Raw genomic sequence first — 26779 nt, forward strand, 5'->3', positions numbered from 1 at the left:
TAGTGAGGTTGCGGACCTCTTAGTTTACAAAATATTGGTTTTGTAACAATACAAAACAGGATGAAATCACTGTCAAAAATTCAGGCAGAAAATGTATCTTAATAAACCCCATCACATCGAACTGGCTTGGTTTCCCAAACTTTTTCGCTCCCGCTCCCCTCATAGCCAATTCAATGTGATGGGGTTTCTACTAAGATAGATTTTCTGCCTGAATTTTCAACAGTAATTTCATCCCGTTTTGTATTGTTACAAAACCAGTATTTTGTAAACTAAGAGGTTCGCAACCTCACTATGTGCACTTATTGTTCATTTCCATCTGTATCCTTTGTTTTCATTTCTTTTCTTCTTAGGTTAACACATTTTTAAGTTTCTATTATGTTTTGTATTAACCCCTGTTCCACTGAATTTTGTCGCAGTGAGTTTTTTTTGCTCCACATGATGATGTAAATATTGTATACTGTGCTAATTTTGTTTCCGTCTAGGCTCTCTTTTGTTTTTTTTATTAGTTCCTTCATTATGCTTTTTTTCGCATTTTTTTAGCTTGTATTGTGTAAATTATTTAACCCCCGCCCTTTTTTCGTTGAAGATAGCTCAAATGAGCCGAAACATGTCTGAGTTTGATTACTCAGTCTAATGATGGAATACATGATGTATTCAATTAGGAGGATACACTCAGTTTTTCACCTTTGCAAAGTGAAAACCGTCAATACGGAATGATTCTAATATCTTGTAATGCACTAGCCATGTGTCTTGGTGGGTATGCTATTTACCAACTGCTTTCAAACCTACAACAAGCCTCGGATGGAAGAATCAATTAAATACCGGACATGACAGCTCTTCTCATACCGTCTGAATTTATGATGGCCAAAAGCCTGATGCTCATTGGAGATACCAGAAGACACAAAACCCTCCCAAGAAGGAGCAACTGAAAATTGGTACATTCAATATCCTAACTCCTACCAACAAATATGAAGAACTTGTGGATTTTAGAGAGGCGTAAGCTCAAGATATTGGGGTTGAGTGAGACAAAATGGAAAGGATATGGGAAGAAGCCCTTGAGAAATGGATATGTGCTGTACTGGAGTGGGAACAATAATGAATCCAAAAATGGAGTTGGCTTCCTCCTTCATAAAGATATACACACACAGACAGATGTCAAATATGTGAGCGATAGGATCATCCAGATGAGACTAAGTGTTGGTAATGCACATCATACTCTCCTAAAAGTATATGCACCGCAGACAGGATGTACCACAGAAGAGAAAGAGCAATTCCTCATTGAACTTGAGGAACAAATAACAGAGCAGAACACAATCATTATGGGTGATCTGAATGCCCAAGTTGGTAAAGAAAGACTAGGCTGTGAAAACATCGTTGGCCCCCATGGCTATGGTAACAGAAACTCTGAAGGAGAGAACTTGATTGATTTCTGTGTGCGAAACAACTTAACCATACAGAACACATGGTATCAAAAGAAGGACAGCCATAAAATAATGAGATACAGCTGGGATGGAAAGCTCAAGACTATGATCGACTTCATCATCACTGATAGAAAAGCGGGTCAGTATATTACAGATGTTTAAGTCATACCCAGTGAGTGCCTAGATAGCGACCATTGGCTATTAATCGCTGACCTAAAAGATGTTCATGTGCCCAAAATTAAACAAAAGAAAATGCCAAAGATTAAGACATGGCTGTTGAAGGACATGGAGAAGAAAGGAAGCTATGAAGCAAGGATAACAGCTAAATTACCCAAAACTGAGAAACGGGGAGTAGAAGAAGAATGGTCCTTATTCAAAGAAACCCTTGTAAAAGAAGCCAGAGAAATTTGTGGAAAAACAAGTGCCACACCAAAAGAGAAGGAAACACCTTGGTGGAATGATCAAGTAAAGACAGCAGTAAAAGATAGAAATATACTGAAAAGAAAATTAGACCTCAAAAAACAGATGATAGACGAAATGAATTGGAAATTGAACATCTAGCACAGGAATACCAGAAAAAGAAACTGGCAGTAAAAAGACTGATCCAGGAAGAAAAGGAAAAGTGCTGGGATGACTTTACTACAAGGATAGAGGAAGACTGTTAAGGAAGTAGGAAACTACTATACAAAATAGTAAACAGTAAAAGAAATGAATATATAAACATCCTTACACTGTAAACAGATGATGGTAGCTTAATACAAACAGAGGAAGGGATCAGGGATGAAATGAAAAAGTACTTCAACATGCTATTAAATGGAGATGGGGGCAACACCACCACCAATGATTGTAGTGTAGATGAAGCCAAAAACAACAAATACCCATTAACATGGCTTGAGGTAGAAACAGCACTAAAGAGCATGCAAAATGGTAAGTCCCCAGACTTTGATGATCTCAGCTCAGACATGATAAAGGCAGCTGGAATATCAGGCTTGAATTCGCTATATAGTGTGTTATCAGTGATTTGGGAAAGAAACAAAATTCCAGAAGAATGGAGTAAAGGACTCATTATTCCACTGTTCAAAAAGAGCAACCGACGGAAATGTGGAAATTACAGAGGCATCATGCTGTTGCCACACTCACTGAAGCTGCTGGAAAAGATCATAGAAATGAAACTTAGGAAGATAGTGGAACTTTTGCTTGAGGAAGAACAACATGGGTTCAGGAAAGGTCGAAGTACTGTGGATCTTATCTTTGCAATAAAAATGCTGACAGAAAAGTACTGGGAATACGGAAGAAATCTTGTGATTGCATTTGTGGACATTGAAAAAGCATATGATAGTGTTCCTCGAAACACGATATGGGAATGTCTGGAAGACCTAAGGTGCCAAAGTACTTAATTGACAAAGTCAAGATGGTATACCTGAAGTGCTACAGCTGTGTCCAGATAGGCAACAGACGATCAAAATGGTTTGAAACAAAGAGAGGTGTCCAACAAGGAAGTGCTCTGTCACCACTCCTGTTTGTAATAGTGATGGACATGGTCATCAAATCTAACAAGAAAATGGACAGTGAACCAAACGCCCTAGTATATTTGCTGATCATGTGCTTTTATGGGCAGAGACAGAAGCTGAAGTTCAGTAGAAACTTAATGAATGGAACAACACATTCAAAAATTTTGGACTAAAGATGAGCAAAACAAAGACAGTGGAAATGACCATCAGCAGGAAAGAAACAAGCTCAAATATATTTCTGGAAGGAGCTAAAATCGAATCAACTTCCCACTTCAAGTACCTCGGAAGCACAATCTCAAAAGACAACACTGTTACACAGGAAATACTCAGCAGGACACAGAAAGCATCAAACTTCTACAGCCAAGTCAGAAACCTTCTCTGGGACTGCAAAATACCACAAAAAGTGAAAACAATCATATACCACACTTACTTCGTACCAATCCTCACATACGGTTTAGAGACATGTACCCTACTACACAAAGACTTCAGTAGAATCCAAGCAACTGAAATGAGATTCATTAGAACCATGAACCAAACCACCAGAAAGGACAAGATCAGAAATGAAGTGAATAGGAAAGTAGCTGGTATTGAGGTTCCTATTACCAGTGTCATAAAGAAATGCACACTTCAGTGGTATGGGCACATAATGAGAATAAACAGGGAAAGACCGCCAGAAAATGTTTGAGCTTAATCTCGTAGGAAGAAGACCACAGGGAAGACCAAGAAAACATTGGTTAGAGACTGTAAGATCAGATGTGGAGCAGAGGGGACACACGTGGGAGGATGTACTGGAACAGAAGATATATGAAGACAGAAGGAGATGGAGAGCGCTTGTACACCACACCAGGTAAACTGGAGTTAGGAAATGATGATGATGATGATGATGATGAGCCCAACTTAGCACACTGGAGCGAAACGCTGGCAACCATGACTGAGTTAGCTGGAAAATGTATAATGTCCAATAACGGACCATTTATATTGGTATTATAAATGTACTCATTCGGGACAAATATTTCAGGTTCCCTATGGGAATCAACATCTATATCATCTGATGGCCAACCAGGCATCAATTTTTGGTAATGAGACAAAGTCTCTCATGGTGCATTGGCACTGCCGGTGGCTCAAAGTAGCCTAGACAGTGGCCTCCACGGTATGCACTAGCCATGCGTCTTGGTGGGTGTGCTATTTACCAACTTACGAGCCCAACTTAGCACACTGGGGCAAAACGCTGGCAACCAGGAATGACTTAGCTGGAAAATTTATAATGTCTAATAACGGACCATTTATATCAGTATTATAAATTTACTCATTTGGGACAAATATTTCAGGTTCCCTATGGGAATCAACATCTATATCATTCCATGATGAAATCAAGAGCCATATTGAAAAGCAGTGGAGATAATCCATCGCCTTGTCTGAGGTCAGTTTTTATTGAAAAAGTTTATAACACTTCTCCCCTGAACTTTACCTTGGTATTTGTGACAGTTGAAATTAGTTTGATGATTTTTATTAATATGGAATGAAGACCACATGATCATCACACAATACAAATTGTAAGCATCTTAAAAACACCTTAGAAAGGATATAAGAGAATTTCGAGAAAAAACAATTGTGAGATTATTACAAAACTTTCGGCAAATATCTTCAAAAACATGAACCCCAGCATTAATGCTGAGAGATAAATCAGGAATGTTAGCCCGTAGTAACCAAGAAAATGCAGAGATCCTCACAGAGACATTCAACACACTTCTAAATTGCTATGACTGACTAGAATCATCACAAGTAAACACTGACACACCCATTTTAACCACCCCTGATCTAACAGATCCTCCAACCATTCTCAAAATGTAAATCACAATTAAAGAACTAAAACATTACAAGGCATTTGGTGAAGACCCAGTCTTTGCAGAAATCAGGAAAAAACGCCTGAAAACCTGCGATGATAAATCTCCATCAACACTAGTACATCACGGAGAAAATTCTGGAGCACTGGACCACAAGAATAATTCATCCACAGTTTAAAAGCAAGATTAACCAACCCAGATAATTACAGAGGAATAACCCATATGGATGGCACATACATAATTTTCTCTCGCATAATTTACAACAGGATAAAAAACACTCTGGAACCACAACTTGGAGAATACCAAGGAGTATTTTGTCCATACAGAAGCTGCCCAGACCAAATTCTCAGCCTGAAACTAATAATGGAATATGACAAGTGCAGAAATAAACAGCTCTTTATCTCATTCATAGACTTCAAAACATCATATGATATTATCCATAGATAATTGGCCAATGCAAAAATCTGTGCTATTGAAAAATTATTTAAAGGAATTTTCCAAATTTGTTAATGCTCTGGACTTTCAAGCTCTCAGGAAAAAGGAAGACTGATATTGATTGATACTGATAAGATTATCAGTCATCTAGAAATTTAATTATTGAAATGTAATTTATGTTCATGCATTTGTAAGAAAATGTACTGTAAGTGCATGTAGTACTCATGTAGTGGAGCATGCAGAGAGTATGTACAGTTTAAAAAAAAATCTGCAGACCCACACTTTTAAAAATCTTCAGATCATATAGCCTTCATTCCAAATTAATAAAAATCATCAAACTAACTTTAACTGATACAAATTCCAAGACAAAGTTCAGAGGAGAGGTGTCAAAAGCTTTAACTGGCCTCAGACAAGGTGATGGATTACCTCCACTGCTTTTCAATATGGCTCTCAATTACATCATGAAACTTTGGCAAAAGAAAAACCCATCTAAAATCAAAAGTGGAGCAAAACCCTCAATAAGAAAAAAAACTGCCTGGGATATGCAGACGATTTAGTTCTCTCAGCCGTTGACTTGGAAGAAGTTCATGTCTGGATCACCAATAGCCAAAAATTTTCCCTAAAAATAGGATTACAAATATCTTTTGAGAAAACTGAGATCATGCCCATGAAACCCCTGAGCATAAATAAAGTCTTGCATAAATGATTTTAAAAAATTAACAGAGTTCCATAATTCAAATATCTTGGAGAAATCACCACTTACAGCTTAAATGAGAAAGAAACATAGGTAAACAGAACTAACAAAATGAAAAAAGCCCAATTTCTAACCTGGTCAACGTATAATAAGAAATGCTTCTCAATAGACACTAAGATCCAACACTGTTCCAAATTAAAAATGAAACAAGAACTGATCAGCTCCTCAAAACCAAAAGAAGAATCATCAGAACGTGCATAAAAAATACCAGGTCGAAGGAGTCTGGAAAATCCTTCTTAATTAACAGTCTTTCGAGAGATTGATCCAATCACCAGCACAATGAAAAAGAATCTTGTATTCCTTTCACATCTTGGACTGCCAGGAAATCGCTTTGATGACAACTAGTGGTGAGAAATCTTGGAAAGAAGACAGGAGGGCAATGAATCCACAAAATTCAGCAAGACCTCAAAGCAGTTGGATGTGAAATAGCAGATGCAGAGAAGAAAAATACAATTAACACCTTTCTTAAGACACAAATTTTCAGCAGAAATGACACACAGAAGGGCTATAGCGTCTTGAGATGAATCAAGAAAATTACGATTGTAATGAATGAAAAGTACTGGGCAGATCACAAGAACCAAAAAGTACAACCTTCAAAGAGAAAGTGAACGTGGAATGACTCAAGTGGTCCAATGTGGCCAATAATAATAATAATAATAATAATAATAATAATAATAATAATAATAATAATAATAATAATGTACTCAGACATTGTCGTCAACGAGCACTGAGTCCATTCTCAAGAAAAATAGTGCTGCACTAAGAAGGCAAGAAGAGCATTTACATGCCACTGCCAAGTGTTCTGTAGCAGAGAACTACCATTGTAGCTGTGGGTTAGAATTGTACATTGGTATGTATTCTCCATCATGGTGTACAGAGTCGAGTTCCAGACAAAGACAAAATACACCATGAAAAAATAGAAGGCATTTGAAATGTGGGTCTATCATTACATGATTCAAATCAGCTGGCCAAACAGAATAAAAAATAAGTGAATATTAACAGGGATAAACAAAGAAAAAGAATTCGGTAGTACTATTAAGACCAAGAAATTCTCCTACTTTGGTCGTATCATGAAGTACCCAGAAACCTGCAGCGTCCTGCAAATCAATATACAAGAAAAGATCAAAGGTCTTGGGAGACCCAGCATATCTTGGTTGAGAACCTGAGATGGTGGTTCAGACAAAACAACCATCTTGGTAATCCGCACATCCATCAACAGAACTATGATAGCCAATGTTCAATAAAGAAGAAGAAGAAGAAGAAGAAGAAGAAGAAGAAGAAGAAGAAGAAGAAGAAGAAGAAGAAGAAGAAGAAGAAGAAGAAGAAATTCCAATAACTAAACCAAAATGACCTGGGGAAGCTCTGCTGGACAGTTCTAGTTAATTCCATTTCCACGGTAAAAGTGATATTCTATATAACATTCAGGACTTTTTGAACAGACAATCTGAAAAACTACATGGTCATTATTCCTTAGTGATCAGGAAGATAATGAAGAAGACTATTGAAATGACAAGGAATGACCGCTCAAAGAATAACAGAAAAAGGAATCTTAACAGAAGGAGTTGAGCAGCATGTCACATAGTGAGAATGGATCCCATGAAGTGAACATGGGTGATAACGGAATGGTTCCCCAGAGAGGAGAATAAGGAGGCAGGAGACACTCTTCTACCAGATGGTCCGATGTCCTTGAAACAGGCTGCAGTACCAATTTGGATAAGGACTTCATGTGACAGAGGAATGTGAAAGAAGTTGGGGGAGGTTTTGTCCTGGGAGGGGATTCAATGGGCTAGAACAGAACAAATGTCCAAATTAAAGACAAAAAGAGCACAAAAATTAAAATAATGGGAACATGTTTAATGAAACTGATATAGATGTATAGACTATAAGCCTAATGTTTTATAGGGCTAGAAACAAAGGCTTTGTATTAAGGGCCTGAGATAAAATAAAACCAGTGCCATTGGTGCATTTTATTTTTAGCACGTTAGAAGCATTACCGGTATTGTACTGTATTGTAATTGCCGTGATTAATTGCATGGTTTAGCTTTGAACCATTAAACTAGCAGACAGAGATCATTAATTTAATTACCTAATTAACAGTGTTTATATCAATAAATTATCTGGATACAGCTAAGCTATTGGCTTTATGCCAAGTCACGTGTAGGAAAACTGATGGAGCATGACATCATGCTTTCATGTACAATTAATTATCCTGATATATACACACGACTAACGAATAGATCAGATTGTTTAAAATGAATGAGCGGGTCACGTAGCTGTGAGCTTGCATTTGGGAGATAGTAGATTTGAACCCCACTGTCGGCAGCCCTGAAAAGGGTTTCCCATGGTTTCCTATTTTCACACTAGGCAAAACCTGGGGCTGAACCTTAATTAAGTCCACAGTAACCTACCTTCCAAGTCCTAACCCTCTACAATCCCCCTGTCGACATAAGACCTTTCTATGTCGACGGAACTTAAAACAAATAGCAAAATTAAATTCCATATCCTCCATAAATAAAGGTATTTAAGTCCTGCTTATTTAATTTCAAATGTATCTGATGATTAGTGTACTGTATTACACAATCCACGATGGTCACCCATCTTCTGTGTGGAGATGACACTAGAAGAAGAAGAAAAAGAATTGCAGAAATGTATTTAGTATTACACATAGAATGGCTTTTTTATCTTCCCAATTGACAAGGGTTTTGACCCGAACAGTCGCCGTGTTGCTCTGAAAAAGATTCCGCATAAGTACTACCAGAAGCTGTGAGAACCCCATTTCTAGAAGAATGGTCCAGAGAGGTGTCCATTTCACTGAATCAAATGCCTTGGTGTAATCAACAAAGCACAGAAAGGTCACAACATTGAACTCTATCGCCTTTTCCACAATCTGACAGACATTCAGAATTTGCTCCTGAGCGCCTTTTCCTTTGAAAAAGTCACATTGCTCTTCAGCTATTTCAGGAAGGAAGTTTTTCAGCCTATTGTGAAGGATATGGAGAAGAATCTTGCTTGCATGAGAGATGAGAGCCACTGTTCTGTAGTTGGAACATTCAGTCAGCGAAGTGACCACCAGAATGATCTAGGATAAATACAATGCAGTGACCACACCTCTCAGCAATTGCTGGAATTAATATTTAACCTGTAGTTGTCTTTCTGATTATTATCATCACCATCATTAACATCATCCTCATTAACATTCTTATTACTATAGTTCGGTTTGGATATCGTCAAGATTCTTGAGAATAATTTGAAATCCTTTCCTAAATTCAAAATAAGAGTGTAGTACATTCATTCAACGTGGAAATGGCTATTGGATCCTAAACAATGAACATAATCACCATTGTTAAGGAGGGTTTTACAGCTACTGATGAAATAATTATTAACACACATTTCCATGAGTTTGGACCTTGGCTAAATGATCAGTGTAGTGGTCTTTGGTTCAGAGGACTCTGGGTTTTATTTCCGGCCAGGTCGGGGATTTTAACTACATCTGGTTAATTTCTCTAGCTCGGGGTCTGGGTGTTTGTGTTCATCTTAATACATATCTTAATTTACATACAACACATCACACTACAAACCATCACAGAAAAACGCAATAGTGAAAACATTCCTCCACTTGGGTTTGGCGTCGAGAAAGGCATCATTTTGTAAATCTGGGCTAAATCAATTCAAAGTGCCGATCCCAAGTAATTGGGAAAAGGCAAAGATAAAGATGATTTCTGTGAGTTCAGATGTCTACAGTTTTGAGATAATTTACATTTTAATTTCTTGCTTAACTGAATGTTAACAAGACTGAGCACCATTTCTTTCAGCTGGATAATGCTAATGTATGTATATCACAGCAATTGCTTGCTCTTTTAAATGAGTTTTTTGAGAGAAAGATTACTCAAGGACTCTGGCCATTACAATCTCCTGAACTGACTCCACTAGATTAATTCATCTGGTGTGCAGCAAAATCTGCATAATATGAAAATAATCAGAAACAACTGATGGACTTCAACTGAATATTTGATTATGTATGCAAAAAGCATTTGTGAAAGTCTTAGCCAATATTTGTAAACAGGTTGAACTATGCCTTGAACAATATCAGCAACACTTCCAGCATCTCTTATTACCGTGGTAAGTACACAAATTAAATCTTGTTTTGTTACAAGCATCAGTTCATGCTAAGATCATAAACTGTTGTTACCAGTGCACTCTCAAGCGCGGAGCTGAAGCGGAGAAACTTCCAAGGCACACTGTATAATAGTAGTACTCAACCATAGATGTTATTTCCCCTCTCTCAATAATAATTACTATTATTCTTGACTGTTTTAACATGAAAGAAATTTAACCCTTGGATTTGTACAGGTATTCAACATGTTAAGGCGGCAGGTACAGTACATATATAATACGGAGATAAATCAATGAACTGTCAGAAACTTCCAGCATAGTCAGTTTAAATAGCAAAGTTTTAACATGTTACCAATCACTGAAACAAACTTACGGGACCATGTGATCTACTGTAAATAGCTTCTAAAGTGATGGCTGCAGGCAGGGTCAGTGTAAAGAATGGTTTAGAATATTATTTTTGAAAGTAGTTCTTGGAGCCAGTTTCTGCCTTAAAACTGGTTACAAGAAAGTAACAAATAAACCATCCTTTATCTGACCTGTGGCACAATTAATCATTGATAAAATACTGACAATTTAAAAGGTTTTGGACTTCTAATAGGTTCTATGAAAAAGTTTGTAGCAATTTTGATTCATTATACTTTTTTTTTTAGGAATGTTCCTACAGTCATAATAGAAACTATACTCTAAAAACAGTTCAGAATCAGTGATATCTGAAGATGAATATGGGTGCTTACCCATTCCATCTTCCATGTACCGGAAAGTATCGAGATTGATATCAGCGGACGCCAAAGCAGTGGTGAAAATATCGCCAGTACTTGGTGTTGAGGAGCTGGGCACTATCATTACGGATGAACCCATGAGCTCTCTGCCAGGTTCAGTAGCTGCAACAATGTTAAACATTGTTGACACCATGCTCGAATGTAATCGTGAGAGACACTTCCAGAATGTGAAGGTATTAGTAAAATAGAAATAATTAAATGCAAATAATGTTGTTAATCAGAGAAGAACTGAGATAAAGCCTATGCTGACAATTCCTAGGTAAAATTTTAAGTGGAATAAAACTCTACAGTAGAATCCAATCTCCCACCAAGATTCCAACCAACACTTCTGTGACACAACATTCACTCTCTCTCTCTCTCTCTCTCTCTCTCTCTCTGCTTAAACGATACACTCATAAACTTAATGTTTAATCACAGTACTAAAATAGGTGCTCTTATATAACATAAATACCACGAGAAAACACAAACTGCTATTTCAGAGAAGATTATTTTAATACTGATCTCCACAAAATCAACCACATTTTAAAACAAGCATTCAATCTTCTCTCCTCCTCAGCCCACACTCATCATCTTACAAACAGCCACCCAGTCACCGTCAGGTGTCCACCAAACCTCAAAAGCAATCAACATGAACCACATCAACCTCCCACCCCTTCTGGTGTTTTCCATTGTGAATACAACTACAGTAGGACCTTCATCCACACATACCATGCATTACTTTCACCAGTAACATCATCAACAAATTTGACCCCATACAAATTAGCCATGACTGCACTTCATCCAACATCAGTGCAAACATTGTCCAGCTCTCCCCATTGGCTTAACTGAAGTCCAGCTCCCCCACACTGGCTTAACTACAAACACCCTTGCTAAATTAATATCTTTCAGTCCATAATTACACCCACCACCATCGAACCATATTTGACAACTGTTTCGCAGTTCAAGTCCTTGAACATTTACCTCCGTCTTCCAGCCCTCTTCACCTTCGAGATTCCGTAGTTGGACCATCAACTAGTGCTCAGGTGTAGGGAAACACCCAGTCTTAACATTAGATAACAGCCCCTCTTTTTTCAATTCTCTTGTCTTGCCTATCTCCTCCCTCCCCCTACTCGCAACAGCATCTACCTGTCAACAATGACCACTAAAATTTTTATTCTATCCCCCAGTGATGGAGGCTCCAGCCAAAATTTTTTCGACCCCTGCATTTATTTTATGTGTACTTTATCATGTATGCTTACATAGTAAGTCACTACCCTCCATTGGTTTCCTATACATTACATACAGGATGTAACAATGTTTTACTTTTTTATTACAATTGGCTTAACATCGCACCGACACAGATAGGTCTTATGGCGACAATGGGATAGGATTAGCTCAGCACGGATTAGCTTGACAAGTTTAGATGGAGCGGCAGAATTTTCTAGTGCTCTGGCGGTGATTCAAGAAGATGGACGCCATGCCAATTATGGAAAAGAGCAAGAATAGAGTGGTTACTAGAAGGAAGGAAAGACTCCATGGCTCAGACGGCAGCGCTTCGGCCTCTCACCGCTGGATACCGTGGTTCAAATCCAGGTCACTCCATGTGAGATTTGTCCTGGACAAAGCGGAGGCGGGACAGGTTTTTCTCCGGGTACTCCGGTTTTCCCTTTCATCTTTTATTCCAGCAACACTCTCCATTCTCATTTCATAGCATCTATCAGTCATTAATAAATCACTTTGGGAGTGGCGACACCATCGTACTAACAGCCTATATCTCCTTCATTCATTCTATCCCTGACCCGATCAATGACTGGAAAACAGGTTATAGGTTTTCATTTTCAGTAGAAGGAAGGTACCAGAAGATAAGGACTGTGATTCTTCTAATCCCACAGGGACACAAAATAGCCCAACGAATTCAGCTGGTCATCCTGCTAGAGGTTGACCAGGGTGGGGAGAATGTTGGAAATTGATAGACACTACGAGAGAACCTTCTTTGGACTGTGTTATGTGTTATATCTTTGTTTCATATCATTGTGTCACAAGTGTTGTATCTTAGGTTCTTGGATTTTTGATAATAATAAAAGAGGAACGAGTTACTAGTTATGTTTTCTTGACTGCTCTCCCAATATCATGACAGAGGTATTTTCCATGCAACTCTTTGCTTGTTGCAACCAATGAAATTTATCGGCGCACGCGTATAGAACATTGATTGACTACGTAATCACAAATAAAGATGGTGGCAGGTACATCACAGATGTAAAGGTCATCCCTAGTGAAAGCATGGACAGTGACCACAGATTGTTGGTAGTAGACTTCAAACATAAGGCAAATGAAACGCAGAAACTTATTACGAAAAAACCAAGGGTTAAAACTTGGAAGTTGCAAGAAGTCCAAATAAAGGAAGAATGCAAACTAAGGATTCAACAGAGTTTGCCGAAGTAACCAGCGTTAACGAAGAATGGAAGGCCTTCAAAGACACCTTTGTGGGAGAAGCCAAAAACCTATGTGGAGTTACAAGTTCTATCAAAAGAAAAAAGGAGACACCATGGTGGAATGATAGAGTGAAAACAGCGGTGAAAGAAACCAAATAAAGAAGGCACTGGACAAGGAAAAACAAAAACAGGGACAAGAACGAAATGAACAAGAAATACAAAGACTCCAAGGAGTATACAGGAACAAGAAACTTGCTGTAAAGAACATTGTAAAGGAAGAAAAAGAGAAGAAATGGAATGAGTTTGCAGACAAACTGGAAGAGGACAGTAGAGGAAATATGAAATTGCTATACAGAGTAGTGAAAAACAAGCGAAGGGATCAAGAGACCTTAAAAGCAATAGAACGTGATGATGGAACTCTGGCACAAGAAGAGGGAGAAATTAAACAAGAACTCAAGATCTATTTCGAAAAGCTGCTGAATGGAGATACAGAAAACATAACAACGGATAGAGGAGAGCCAAGTCGAGGAACCACAACTGAACCACCAATTACATGGCTTGAGGTTGAAAATGCGCTCAAGAGCATGAAGAAAGGAAAGGCAGTGGGCATAGATGAACTAAGTGCAGATATGCTGAAAGCAGCGGGAGTTGCAGGAATCCAATGGCTCTATAGACTGCTCAACAAGATATGGGAGGAAAATACTATTCCTGAGGACTGGAAGATGGGCATCATTGTACCTCTGTTCAAGAAAGGAAGCTGACGAAAATGTACTAATTACCGTGGTATCACACTACTGTCTCATGTCCTGAAAATATTGGAAAAAATAATAGAGACCAGAATCAGAGATATTGTTGAACCAATTTTGGAAGAAGAGCAGTATGGTTTCAGACCAGGAAGGTCAACTACAGACCTTATATTTGCAATTAGGATGCTAATGGAAAAATACTGGGAGAAGAACAAGCCTTTATTTCTAATATTTTTGGACATTGAGAAAGCATACGATAGTGTACCAAGGGAAAAAATTTGGCAATGCATGAAAGAACTTCAAGTGTGAGACAGCCTCATAGACAAAGTGAAAATGTTGTATAGTGGGAACAGAAGCTGTATTCAAGTAGGATGTGGTTTGTCGGACTGGTTTGAAACAAAGAGAGGAGTGCAGCAGGGCAGCTCATTGTCACCACTTCTATTTATTATTGTAATGGATGTAGTAATGAAATCTATTAAAAGGAAAGAACATGGAGATATCAAAGCCTTCATTTTTGCAGATGATGTTGCGATCTGGAGTGACTCAGAAGAGGAATTGGGAGAGGGAATACAAAGCTGGAATGAGGAGTTTAAGAAATATGGTTTAAACATCAGCAAGACCAAGACGGTGGTGATGAAAGTGTATGGGGAAGGAGCAGAACCAATAGTCAGGTTAAATGAAGCTCAACTGGACAGCGTTCCAGTTTTCAAATACTTGGGTAGCGTTATATCAAATGACAACCTAGCAAAACATGAGGTGAACAATCGAATCAATAAGGCAACACAATTTTACCACCAGGTAAGACACCTGCTGTGGGATGAGCAAATACCCATGAAAACAAAAATTACATTGTACAAGTCCTATTATACACCAATTCTTACATACAGTCTTGAAACCACAACAGTGACCAATAGAGATAATTCCAAACTTCAGGCAGCTGAAATGAAATTCCTACGCACTATGATCCAGAAAACCAGGAAAGACAAGATTAGGAATGAGAAAATTAGAGAAGAAGTAGGAATAGATGATTCTCTCCTCATTAAGATTCAGATATCAAGAATGAAGTGGTTTGGTCACATGAAGAGGATGCCAGTAAACAGAACTGCAAGGAAGGAATTTGACAGAAAGGTAGAAGGAAGACGACCCGTGGGAAGGCCACGAAGGAAATGGATAGATTTAGTTAAGGGCGATGTACTGCTGAGAGGTCATGATTGGGACAAGTTGGTGGAGGAAGAATGGTACAAGGATAGGATGAGATGGAGGAGGCTCATAAACCACACCCGGGAAACTGGAGATGGTTTACGATGATGATGATAGGATGATGATGATGACACGCCAGAAGTCAAGTCAGGTGCCGTCTTCTTACATGTTACAAAAATATGGTTAAATATGAGCATAACTTGCACACAGATAAGAATATCGCTTTTGGTTGAAATGAAATCTCATAATATTATCGAGAGTAAAACAACACATCACCGTACGAGAAATTTGATTTTAGTGTTGCTATGGTCAGTGTAATCCAAACAGCATTGGCGAAGGGAAAATGAAATTTTAGTACTGTGTGACTGAATGAGTTGTACGGGCCATATATATGTAGTTTGCATTCTGGATATCATAGGTTCAAAATGCACCATTTGCAACCCTGATGATTGTTTTCCGTAGTTTGCCCATTTTTACACCAGGCAAATATTAGGGCTGTTATTATGGCCATGGCTCTTCCTTCTCAGTCCTTGCCTTTTCCTATCTTGTACTTGCTGAAATCTTTTCTGAATGAGCGCGATGAGCATCTGGAAAAAAAAAAAAACAACACACACACCTACTTTGCAGTGTCACTATTGACAGCTCAAAACATACTACATACAAGAAATGAATTTCATTATTAACTGTATTGACAACCTTGAACAAGTGTTGAAGTTTGTTTTTTTTTTTTAGGAAAAATTTCATCTCTGCAATACCATAAGGTACATATCACATAGACGAGCATCTCCTCTCCTTCCTCCCAAGTCTTCCCAGCCCAAAGTTTGCAAAAAATTTTTGTAACACTACTCCTTCATCGGAAATCACCCAGAACAAATCGTGCTGCTTTCCTTTGGTTCTTTACTAATTCTCAGATCAAGTAGTCTTGACATGGGTCCCATACACTGGAACCATACTCTAATTGAGGTCTTACCTGAGACATATGTGCCCTTTCCTTTACATCCTTACTACAGCTGCTAACCACTCTCAACCATTTGAAGAGATCTGTAAAAACCTTTCTTAACAATATTGTTTATATGATTACCCCAATGAAGATCATTCCTTATATTAACACCTAGGTACATACACTGTATACAGACCAATGGAATGCAATTCAATCCATCAATACAGTAATTAAAACTGAGAGGACCTTTCCTCTTGGTGAAACTTACAACTGAACTTTTCATCCCATATACCATCATACCATTATCAGCTGTCCATCTCACAACATTGTCTAGGTTCCACTGCAGTTGCTCACAATCCTGCCACTCATTCACCACACTATACAGCATAACATCATATCCACAAACAGCCTTATCTGTCTTTCCAGTTCTTTACTCATATCATTTACACACACAAGAAAACATAAAGGCCCAATACTACTGCCGTGTGGGTCCCCACTCTTGAATTATTACAGGACATTTCACCTACTCTAATTCTCTGAGTTCTATTTTCTAGAAATTTAGCTGTTTTATCTAGTCCAATAACCCTCATTTTTGTCAATAATCTCCCCTTATGTACCCTATCAAAAGTCTTGGATAGGTCTATAGCAATACAGTCCCATTTGACTTCCTGAATTTAGAATATCTGCTATGCTATATCTAGCTGGAATACTACAGGTTCAGCTTTACTGGAATAACCTTTCCTAAACCCAAACTGCCTTCTCTCAAACCAAAATAATAACACATTTTACCAACGTATTTTGGCACATTTCTTGCAGCATTTTTACCTGTCAGCTCAAGTGTAACAGCTATCAAGTATATTGGACCTGCCTCCAAATTTCTGTTTAAGTCATAGATACATTTGGAAGAACACAAGGCTTATTAACGAACAGTTCTATTTCCTGAAATTTAATTTAAAAAAAGGAGTTTTAATTTTTAAGACACTATAGTAAAGAGTGTTTTAACTGATATTGTGTCCTTTACTTCAATCTTATACAGTTCACTGCTGAGTAGAAAAGCGTTCAGGTAAGAGGCTGATACATTTTCTGCTAGTTTGTTAGAATATGATCACATTATTGAGGAAGTAATAAACATGCTTAACAATTCCACTAAAGACAGCACCTATACACAGAGTAGTGTATAAGGGGCGGTCAAATGAATACCGAACACCCACCAAAACATGCATTCCGTAAAGCAAATAACATTATTATAATATGCATTCCGCGCAAAAGGTAGCAACAATGTTATGTATCGATACTGCCCCATCACTGTGGTAAGAGAACTGCATAGTGAGAACTAACAGGTGCATGCACTTGTTGGGTTAATAGAGCAAAGCCGGGCTGAGTGGCTCAGACGGTTAAGGCGCTGGCCTTCTAACCTCAACTTGGCAGGTTCGATCCTGGCTCAGTCCGGTGGTATTTGAAGGTGCTCAAATACGACAGCCTCGTGTCCGTAAAAGAACTCCTGCAGGACTAAATTCTGGCACCTCGGCGTCTCCGAAGACCGTAGAAGTAGTTAGTGGGACGTAAAGCAAATAACATTATTATTATTATTATTATTATTATTATTATTATTATTATTATTATTATTAATAGAGCAAACGCCTGAAAAGCCTTACATCTGATATGTTTTTGACATTTTTTGACACTTGTTGGGTTACGTTTTTGTTGGTGTGCGTACTGGTCTAGTGTGTTCATCCAGCTGTAGAAATGGAGGCAAGCAAAGAAGAGCAGAAGAGTGTGGTTCGTTTTCTGGTGGCAGAGGGTGCTGGAGTACGCGAAACTCATTGTTGCATGTTTGCTGCATATAGCAAACACTGCATGTCCATGACGAGTGTGCCTGAGTGGCATAGGAGATTCTGAGAAGGGCAAGATGACGTGTGCCCAAGAAAGGGCCATTAAGCAATTACTTCTGATGTGATAGGGCGGACTGATGGTTTTATCCGGGAAAACCGACTAATCACGGAGGAAGAAATTCGTATTCAGAATGGCATTAACCATGGCTCCTTGTATGCCATTATCAAAGATAACTTGCATTTCCGCTAAATTTGCTCGCCGAGGGTTCCACGTCAACTGATGGAGGGACAAAAGATTGATAGAATGTCATCATATCTGAGTCACCTGCAGCAGTTACACGAGGAAGAGTATGCGTTCCTGTTCTGTATTGTCACGGGGGATTAAACATAGTGCCACCATTTCGAGCCTGAGAGTTTTTTTTTTTTGCTAGAGGCTTTACGTCGCGCCGACACAGATAGGTCTTATGGCGACGATGGGATAGGAAAGGCCTAGGAGTTGGAAGGAAGGGGCCGTGGCCTTAATTAAGGTACAGCCCCAGCATTTGCCTGGTGTGAAAATGGGAAACCACGGAAAACCATTTTCAGGGTTGCCGATATTGGGATTCGAACCTACTATCTCCCGGATGCGAGCCTGAGAGTAAACAACAAAGCCAACAATGGAAACTTCGCATTTCTTTCCCGCCAAAGAAATCCAAAGGTGTTCACACAAGTTTTGGTAAAATCATGATGACCATCTTCTTTGACTGCAGGGGCCCTCTTCTTGTCGACTTCCTCAAGCATGGAACAACAATTAATGTGCAACACTATGAAGACACTTTGCAGAAATTGCAATGTGCTATAAAGTCAAAACGCCCTGGAATGCTGTCAGATGGAATCATCCTGTTGCATGATAATTCTCGCCCCCATACTTCCAATCTGGCGAAGGCCACGTTTCAGTGATTCGGTTGGGAAACACTTCAACATCCTCTGTACAGCCCAGGATCTTTCACCTTGTGATTTTCACATTTTTGGTGACCTGATGAAAGACAGTCGTGGACATTGGTTTCATTCGGACAAGGAAGTGCAAGAGTGGGTGCAGTTATGGATCCGTCAATGACCTACCTCTTTCTATAAGAAATAAACTGACAAGATACAATACAATTCAGTACAATATATCAAGTAAATGATATTAGATCAGTCTTGGGACTAGTTTCAGCCACTTAGAGGCAATCTTCAGCCAAATAAAATTTAAACAGATTATGTGATAACTAAAACATATATATATATCAGACAAAGACAATGTTGCAGGAATAATTATAACATTAAAATACATATAATAACAAAAATTACAGTTATGATCTTCCTGTCATAATATGATGTCTTTAAGATAGGACCTCAGGCAAAGAAGTAAATCTCTAATGTCTGATGCAGAACAAGTACTGACTTGCTGGAGGAAGCAGGCAGGCCATGTCAAGGTTTGCATTGCCTGCTTCCTACAGCAAGTCAGTGCTTGTTTCTATCCGTTCCTTTGTTTACATGGCCTACCTGCTTCCTCCAGCAAGTCAGTACTTCTTCTACATCAGACATTAGAGATTTACTTCTTTGCCTGAGATTCTTAAGTCAACTTAAAGACATCATATTATGACAAGAAGATCACAACCATAATTTTTGTTATTACTATTCATTTATATCTTAACTACCTCTTTCTACAAAACTGGAATTGATCGTCTTGTCTCCAAGTGGGATAAATGTATTAACGCCTTTGGTAATTACTTTTGAATAAAACCATTCCATGGTCACGTTGTAGCGGGTGTTCAGTTTTCATTTGACTGCCTCTTATATTAGCCCAAATAAAAGAAGGCTTCACACATAAGATGACTCTGAATTCTTGAAAGGTATTCATAAGAAAAAAAATAATGACTGTAACTACAAAATATTAAATCTCTTATAACTAAGTTTTAGTTTAATATTAAATACTGTATTGTGATCTTTCCCCAGTTTTATTATGTAAAATGCTAATGAGTGATAAATTTATCAGTGTAATCTGCAGGTAGGCACTGAGTAATAGTAGTGTGATATTATAAACACAGCATTATTTGTTTACAACACCACAGGCTTGCCTTAAATTCAGTTTGTTAAGAAGGAAGCCATACTTTCCAGTGTCGACTCACTTAAATATAAATATTACACTACAACACATCTGTAAAAAAAACCCCACAGGATTAAACAAGGAATAAATCAATTCTGTCTACCTATTTATTCCTTGTTTAATGAGGGTTTTTTTTTTCTTTTTTTTTTTTTTTCAGGTGTGTTATAGTGTAACATTTATATTTAACTTGTGTGTTTGACAGACCAAAAAGCTTGTTAAGTTACATTAAATTCAGTTATCAGAACTTTTAACTCATGTGCGACCTCCAATGCCTACATTCTAATAACTTTCCAATTTTTTTTTATATAACCCCCGTTTTGTTTCTCCAGCACAAATTCAGTAACAAGTCTACCAATTTTCCTCTCTTTGGTTGTCTAAATGCTTCTCTTGATGTGCTGGCATTCTTTAACTTCTCTTTATTGTTCTGGCATATTGTACGTTATACTCAGAAATACCAAACTCTTTTGCATCCCTTACATTATTAGTACATTTTACCTTGCATAAAACCCACAATTTGAATTTTATATCATAGCTTTTCCTTCCTCCTTTGTTTAGTTGAAGTGACAAAGATGCTCCCCTTGCCATATAACTGGAAATGACTGGAATAGTGACCAAAACTAAATGCAATGACGCCAAGCCAAGTAACAATGTATATCTCTTATTCTAACCCTCTGTAAGGGTTTAGTGGCATCTGACAACCTGTCTCCAGGAGTCTCTGTTCTGGATATGGTCAACTGCTTATTAAAGGTTCTCTCCAGTGAGTCTCCTGAGCTGTTCCACCCAAAACTAAATGCAATGACGCCAAGCCAAGTAACAATGTATATCTCTTATTCTAACCCTCTGTAAGGGTTTAGTGGCATCTGACAACCTGTCTCCAGGAGTCTCTGTTCTGGATATGGTCAACTGCTTATTAAAGGTTCTCTCCAGTGAGTCTCCTGAGCTGTTCCACCCATCTCAATGGACCACATCCTCTGGGCCTTTGGCCAGCGACTTTCCCTTCAGTTATTGTCTTCTCCCCTCCTTCAGATCTTCTGATAATGTGATCAAAGTATCTGAGTCGTTGCTGGTTGATAAATGTCAACCTTATTTTGATCTCAAGCTGCTTCAGAACTGACTCGTAGATTCAGTGTGCCGTCCGAGATATCTAAAATATTCTTCTGTAGCACTACATTTCCCATGAGTTGATACTGCAACAGTCTGTCATCTTTAAAATCCAGGTTTCTGCTGCGTAGGTAGCAATGGAAAAGATTAATGTCCACACAAGCATAAGTTTCGTCCTTATAGTGATGGAGGTGTCTTTCAATATGTGGGTAAGCTTTGCTGCTGAATTCTTCATCATTGCTACATGCCTGCAAATTTCAGGTTTGCAGTCCCGAGTGTCAGTGACAACAGATCCAAGGTACTCAAAGCAGATGACCACTCTGTAGCTAGCAACCCTCGCAAAGTCAGGCAAGTTGTTGTTAGGGAAATTTACAATCATTACTTTGGTCTTGATAGTATTGATCAAAGTTCATTAACTCTGCTATGTTTATCTATCTTCTGCATGATAGTCTCTAGCTCGTGCTGATCTTTTGTAATTATCAAAGAGTCATCTGCGCATTGAAGATTACTAATTTCTCTGTCCCCAACTACACTGTTGTCATTCTGGTCTTCAAGTACCTCCCTCATGATGTGCTTACTGTAGATGCTGAACAAGAGAGGGGGGGGGGGGGGAGAATACTGCCCAGTCTCACACTAGCAGTAGCTGAGAAGACAATTGAGATGGTATCATTGACTCGTACTGTTGCCGTGTTCCAAAAGTACAGTTTCTGGATCAACTGCATAAGATTCTATACCACAAAACTATGGTCTAATGCATTATTAGTTATTAGTAAAAGTTCTTGTAAAGTATGGAAGTTGCAACTTCCTGTTCCACAAAATAATGTACAACACTAATAAACTATTAATAAAAAGTTATAAGTATTATCATAGAAATGTATATAGCGGAACAGCTGTTTGACAAGCGATGCCACAGTTTAAATTAGATTATATACACCTCCAAGGTATTATATTTGTATTCCAGGATCATTAACATTCCCACAGTGTAGTCTGTTGTTTCTAGCAGGCATATTAGATTTAAATTATCATTTATTTATCAAAATTCAAATGTGATATTCCACATTGAGACAAATCGAAATCCCTGCTATGACACAGTACCAATATCAGTCAAAAGTCCTTCCATTTAAATTGCACTCAACCTAAACTATTCACTGTACTCAAATATGAGTTAAAAAGGAAATTTATTCTTTCTTTATATAAAAACCAAAACCAAACCCCATGGCGCAACAGCCCCAAAGGGCCATCGCCTACCACGTGACCACTGCTCAGCCCGAAGGCCTGCAAATTAGGTGGTGTCGTGTGGTCAGCATGACAAATCTTCTTGGCCGCTATTCTTGGCTTATGAGGACGGTTTGAAAAGTTCTCGGAATCACCGCTAGATGTCATTGCTAGAGCAACGAGGTTCCCGCGCAATAATCACACATCCTTTGTGAGTGAACACGTGGCGCGTCAGTGCTCTAGCTGCAGGAGTGTGGTAGTGACGACTCTTTGTTGTTGTTCCCGTGTAGTGATTTGTGACAATGGAAAAAACTGAGATTTGAGCAGTGATTAAATACTTAGTAAAGAAAGATATGAAAGCAAAGGAAATTCATGCCGACTTTCCGAACATACTGGGGGACTCTGCTCCTTCATTTTCAACTGTTGCCAAGTGGACCAGCTAGTTTAAATTTGGTCGGGAGAGCTTGGATGATGATCCGCGTAGTGGACGGCCAAAAAGTGTTACGACCCCAGAATTTATCGCAAAAGTGCATAAAATAGTCACGGAGGATCGTCGACTGAAAATGCACGAGATTGCTGAAGCTGTAGGGATGTCTTCTGAACGGGTATATTATATTTTAACCGAAGAATTGGGTATGAACAAATTATCCGCAAGATGGGTGCCGCGGCTCTTGACATTTGACAATAAATGCACCAGATTGGAAATGTCCGAACAAAGTCTGGCCCGTTTTCAGTGCAACCAACAAGATTTTTTGCGCCAGTTTGTGACTACAGATGAAACTTGGGTCCACTACTATACCCCAGAGACAAAACAGCAGTCAAAGCAGTGGAAACATGCTGATTCACCACCACCAAAGAAAGCAAAGGCAGTGCGTTCGGACGGAAAGGTCATGGCCTCATTTTTCTGGGATGCAAAAGGCATTCTGCTGATAGATTATCTTCCTACTGGCCAAAAAATTATGGGGCAATATTATGCAAACCTCCTAGACCAACTACAGGAAAAGATATGGAAAACAAGGCCTGGTTTGTCAAGGAAAAAGGTCATCTTTCATCAGGACAATGCTCTGCCGCACACAAGTGTTATTGTCATGGCAAAACTTCATGAACTGGGGTACGAATTGTTGGCACATCCACCTTATTCACCTGATTTGGCACCATCAGACTTTCATCTATTCCCCAAGCTGACAATTTTCCTCGGTGGACGGAGATTTTCTACAAGGGAAGAAATGACAGCCGAATTGGAGAGGTATTTTGCAGGCCTGGAGGAATCCCATTTTCGAGATGGGATCAAGGCATTGGAACATCGCTGGACCAAATGCATTAATCTACAGGGAGACTATGTTGAAAAATAAAAGCAGTTCCACCGAGGTAAGATACTTAATTCTAGTACATTCCGAGAACTTTTCAAAGCACCTATGTAACAGACTGGGGCTGCCATCTCACAGTCATATAGCTCCTCAACTGTAATCACGTAGGCTGAGCGGACCTCAAACCACCCTCAGATCCAGGTAAAAATCCCTGACCTGGCTGGGAATCAAATCCGGGGCCTCCGGGTAAGAGGCAGACATGCTACCGCTACACCGCAGGGCCGGCTCTTTCTTTATATACATGCTAATTGTCATTATCATTACTACTACTATTAGACCACATATTTCATTCCTGTATTTCCTTGAATTACACACAAATGTATTAAAATTGCACTAGTATTTGATGTTATTAATGCTTCTAGAAAAATCTATACAAGTTACAGCAGAATGACTAATACTTCTGTGGAACAGAACAATGAAAATTCACTTGCACAGTTGTAGGTATGGTGTAATAAGGTACGAGAGTACAAGAAAGTTTTCATCGTCATCATGAATTCCTTCCAGCGAGCCGGGTAGGATGTTTAAGAACGATGTGCCTCCATTTATTACGGTCATGATATGCTTCTTTTTTTCTCTAGGGCAACCCATGTTTCTCCTCTCTTCTCTAGGTTCTCTCTTATCTGATCTAACCACCTTTTTCTAGGGCGTCCAATTGGTCTTCGTCCTGGAACGATCTTTTCAAAATACTTCCTTGGTGTTTGAGTCACCTGCATCCGCTTAACGTGTCCTAGCCACTTCAACCTTGCAACACTCAGCCTTTCTTCCATGGTCAGGTTGACCTGCAGGTCTCCTTGTATCTGATCATTCCTAACCCTCTCCTTCCTTGTTTTGTGTACAGCTGATCTAAGGAACTTTATTTCAACAGCTTGCAGTTGACTTTCTACTCTTTTATGCATGACACAACTCTCCAGACTACACGTCATGAAGGGCATGAGAGATGTCTTAAACAGGGTCTGTTTAGCCCTCTGAAGAACTCTCTTGTCCCATACTATGTTCCGTACTTGATGGAAGAAGTTGGATCCTTTTTGCACCCTGTTCCACACTTCGTTCTTGGCACTTCTGTCAATTGATATTGTGCCCCGTGGTAGCACGGTCAGCATATTACTTTCCCAGCGGCTCAATTTCTTCTCAGGGTATCCCACGTCTCTCGTAAAATCTGTGATCTTACATTTGGTCGCGCTTAACGTGAGCTCTGAAGAGTATCAGTCCATCGCAGACGTATCACCGAAGTATTAATTCGTATGAGAGAGTACCGACTACCGAAAACCTCGAAAAAATTCTTAGCATTCGTCAATCCATTCAATTGCTTAGGCCTACTTAACTTAACAACTAACTTATGAGCTAAGCGTTCAGAGAAAGAATTCATTACACAGACACATTCTAGAAAAATAATATATTAGTATTTATTGAAATAAAATATCAGCCTCCGAAAAATTAATGTGAATTTGGGTAGTAGTATCTTGATATCATATACGCATAATAGTTCAGAGTCAGCGCTGGCTCGAAATAAAAGAAATGTAATTTGAATTTCAGACTATTTACACACTCACATACTCATATTTATGTTTTTGTTCATTCATATTCAATATTTCTACTTTATGTTCCATATTTATAATTATTTTGATATTATTATTCTGAAATGAGATCAAAATGACCCTTAATATGTACACTTGATCACTGAGCAATCACAGACTTGCTTAAAATACTTCTTTAGCTTGACGTAAATACAGTCATGTTAATTGTATTATCTATTCTAAACACATTCAAGTCAATTACTTCTGAATCAAAACATATAGTTCATCATAATGAAGCGTAATAATAATAATTAAATAGATTAAAATCAGTGCAAATATAAAACCGAGCATATCTTTGGGTATATGCCTCTGAAATAAACCCTAGCTTGAGTATGAACTCATAAAATTGCTCTCCTAAGTTGGCATTCATAAATCTGAACTCTGATTATATAGTCCTTCTTCTTTAATACGCTTGAATAACAGCTTATGGGCTAAGGCAATACCTTCCTAGTGTCTGTGAGACACGGCTCCTAACCTACCATTTCCCTACTCATTATATTTTCTAAGAACGTCGCCTCAAAATAATTTTCTGTTTTAAAAGAAATAAATCTCCTAACTACCTATTTACGTAGTTTCCGATCCACACACACATCTACCTCAGGCTCAATGTGCCTTCCTTTCCTCACATTATCCAATATTTCTTATCCTTACGGGCTACTAAATTCATATGGTCAGTTAGGATGAAAGTAACACGCATTCATGTTTCGAAGTATGTCACCACATCAAAGGATATCATAATTACACTTGGTCATGAGCGCATTTAAATAACATATCAATGAACTCTCGTATTTAATACACAACCTCTACAACTGTCAGATAAATACTGTCACGAATCTCAATTCTACTATGGTACATATCAATCTTACCTCAAATAGGTCATCCGCGCAATGTACTCTCTTTCACATACTCTTTTTATTTCAACACGGCATCTCTCCTCATATTAACGTAACATAGCGTTTCCTCAGCAAATAGCAATTCATATCAAACACCGAAGCACAGAAATAAATATCCGCGTTTCAATATTCCTTACTAGACTCCGTCAAATAATCACATTACAACTTCATTTCAATGTACTACTACATTTGCATACTCTTTACCATAAACATATCGCCGATTACTTTTATACCGCTACACTAAGCATCTCAGAATTGCCTTTATATAAAACGCATTTCAATAACCTCGCATATTATAACATAAGACAGAGTTCAATGCCCTCATTCAACAGACCAAAGAGTACGTAACACAAATACAATCATATCTGCCGCGCGGGTCAGACGTGACGTAACCATTGTACAATTAAAACGAGATCTATTTAAGTTCCAACAACGTGTGCTAACTCATTGCTATCAGATCTTAGAAAAACACTTCTTTCATTTACTCATGCCACTTTATACTATTTCTGACCAAG

General features: G+C 38.5%; 1 protein-coding gene across 3 annotated transcripts in view; it reads right to left on the bottom strand.

Annotated features, from left to right (window-relative positions):
• Window positions 1–26779, bottom strand: part of LOC136877339 (BRCA2-interacting transcriptional repressor EMSY) — a 261181-nt gene that overhangs the window by 62792 nt on the left and 171610 nt on the right. For 2 of the 3 annotated variants that reach the window (XM_067151291.2, XM_067151290.2), the window contains one exon: window positions 10813–10959. The exons of the other annotated variant lie outside the window; for it this stretch is intronic. In XM_067151291.2, coding sequence (XP_067007392.1) covers window positions 10813–10959 — 147 coding nt within the window. The remainder of the gene's footprint in view (window positions 1–10812; window positions 10960–26779) is intronic. 3 annotated transcript variants of the gene reach the window in all.

This window comes from Anabrus simplex, chromosome 7, assembly GCF_040414725.1.
Source record: "Anabrus simplex isolate iqAnaSimp1 chromosome 7, ASM4041472v1, whole genome shotgun sequence".
Lineage (NCBI taxonomy): Eukaryota > Metazoa > Arthropoda > Insecta > Orthoptera > Tettigoniidae > Anabrus > Anabrus simplex.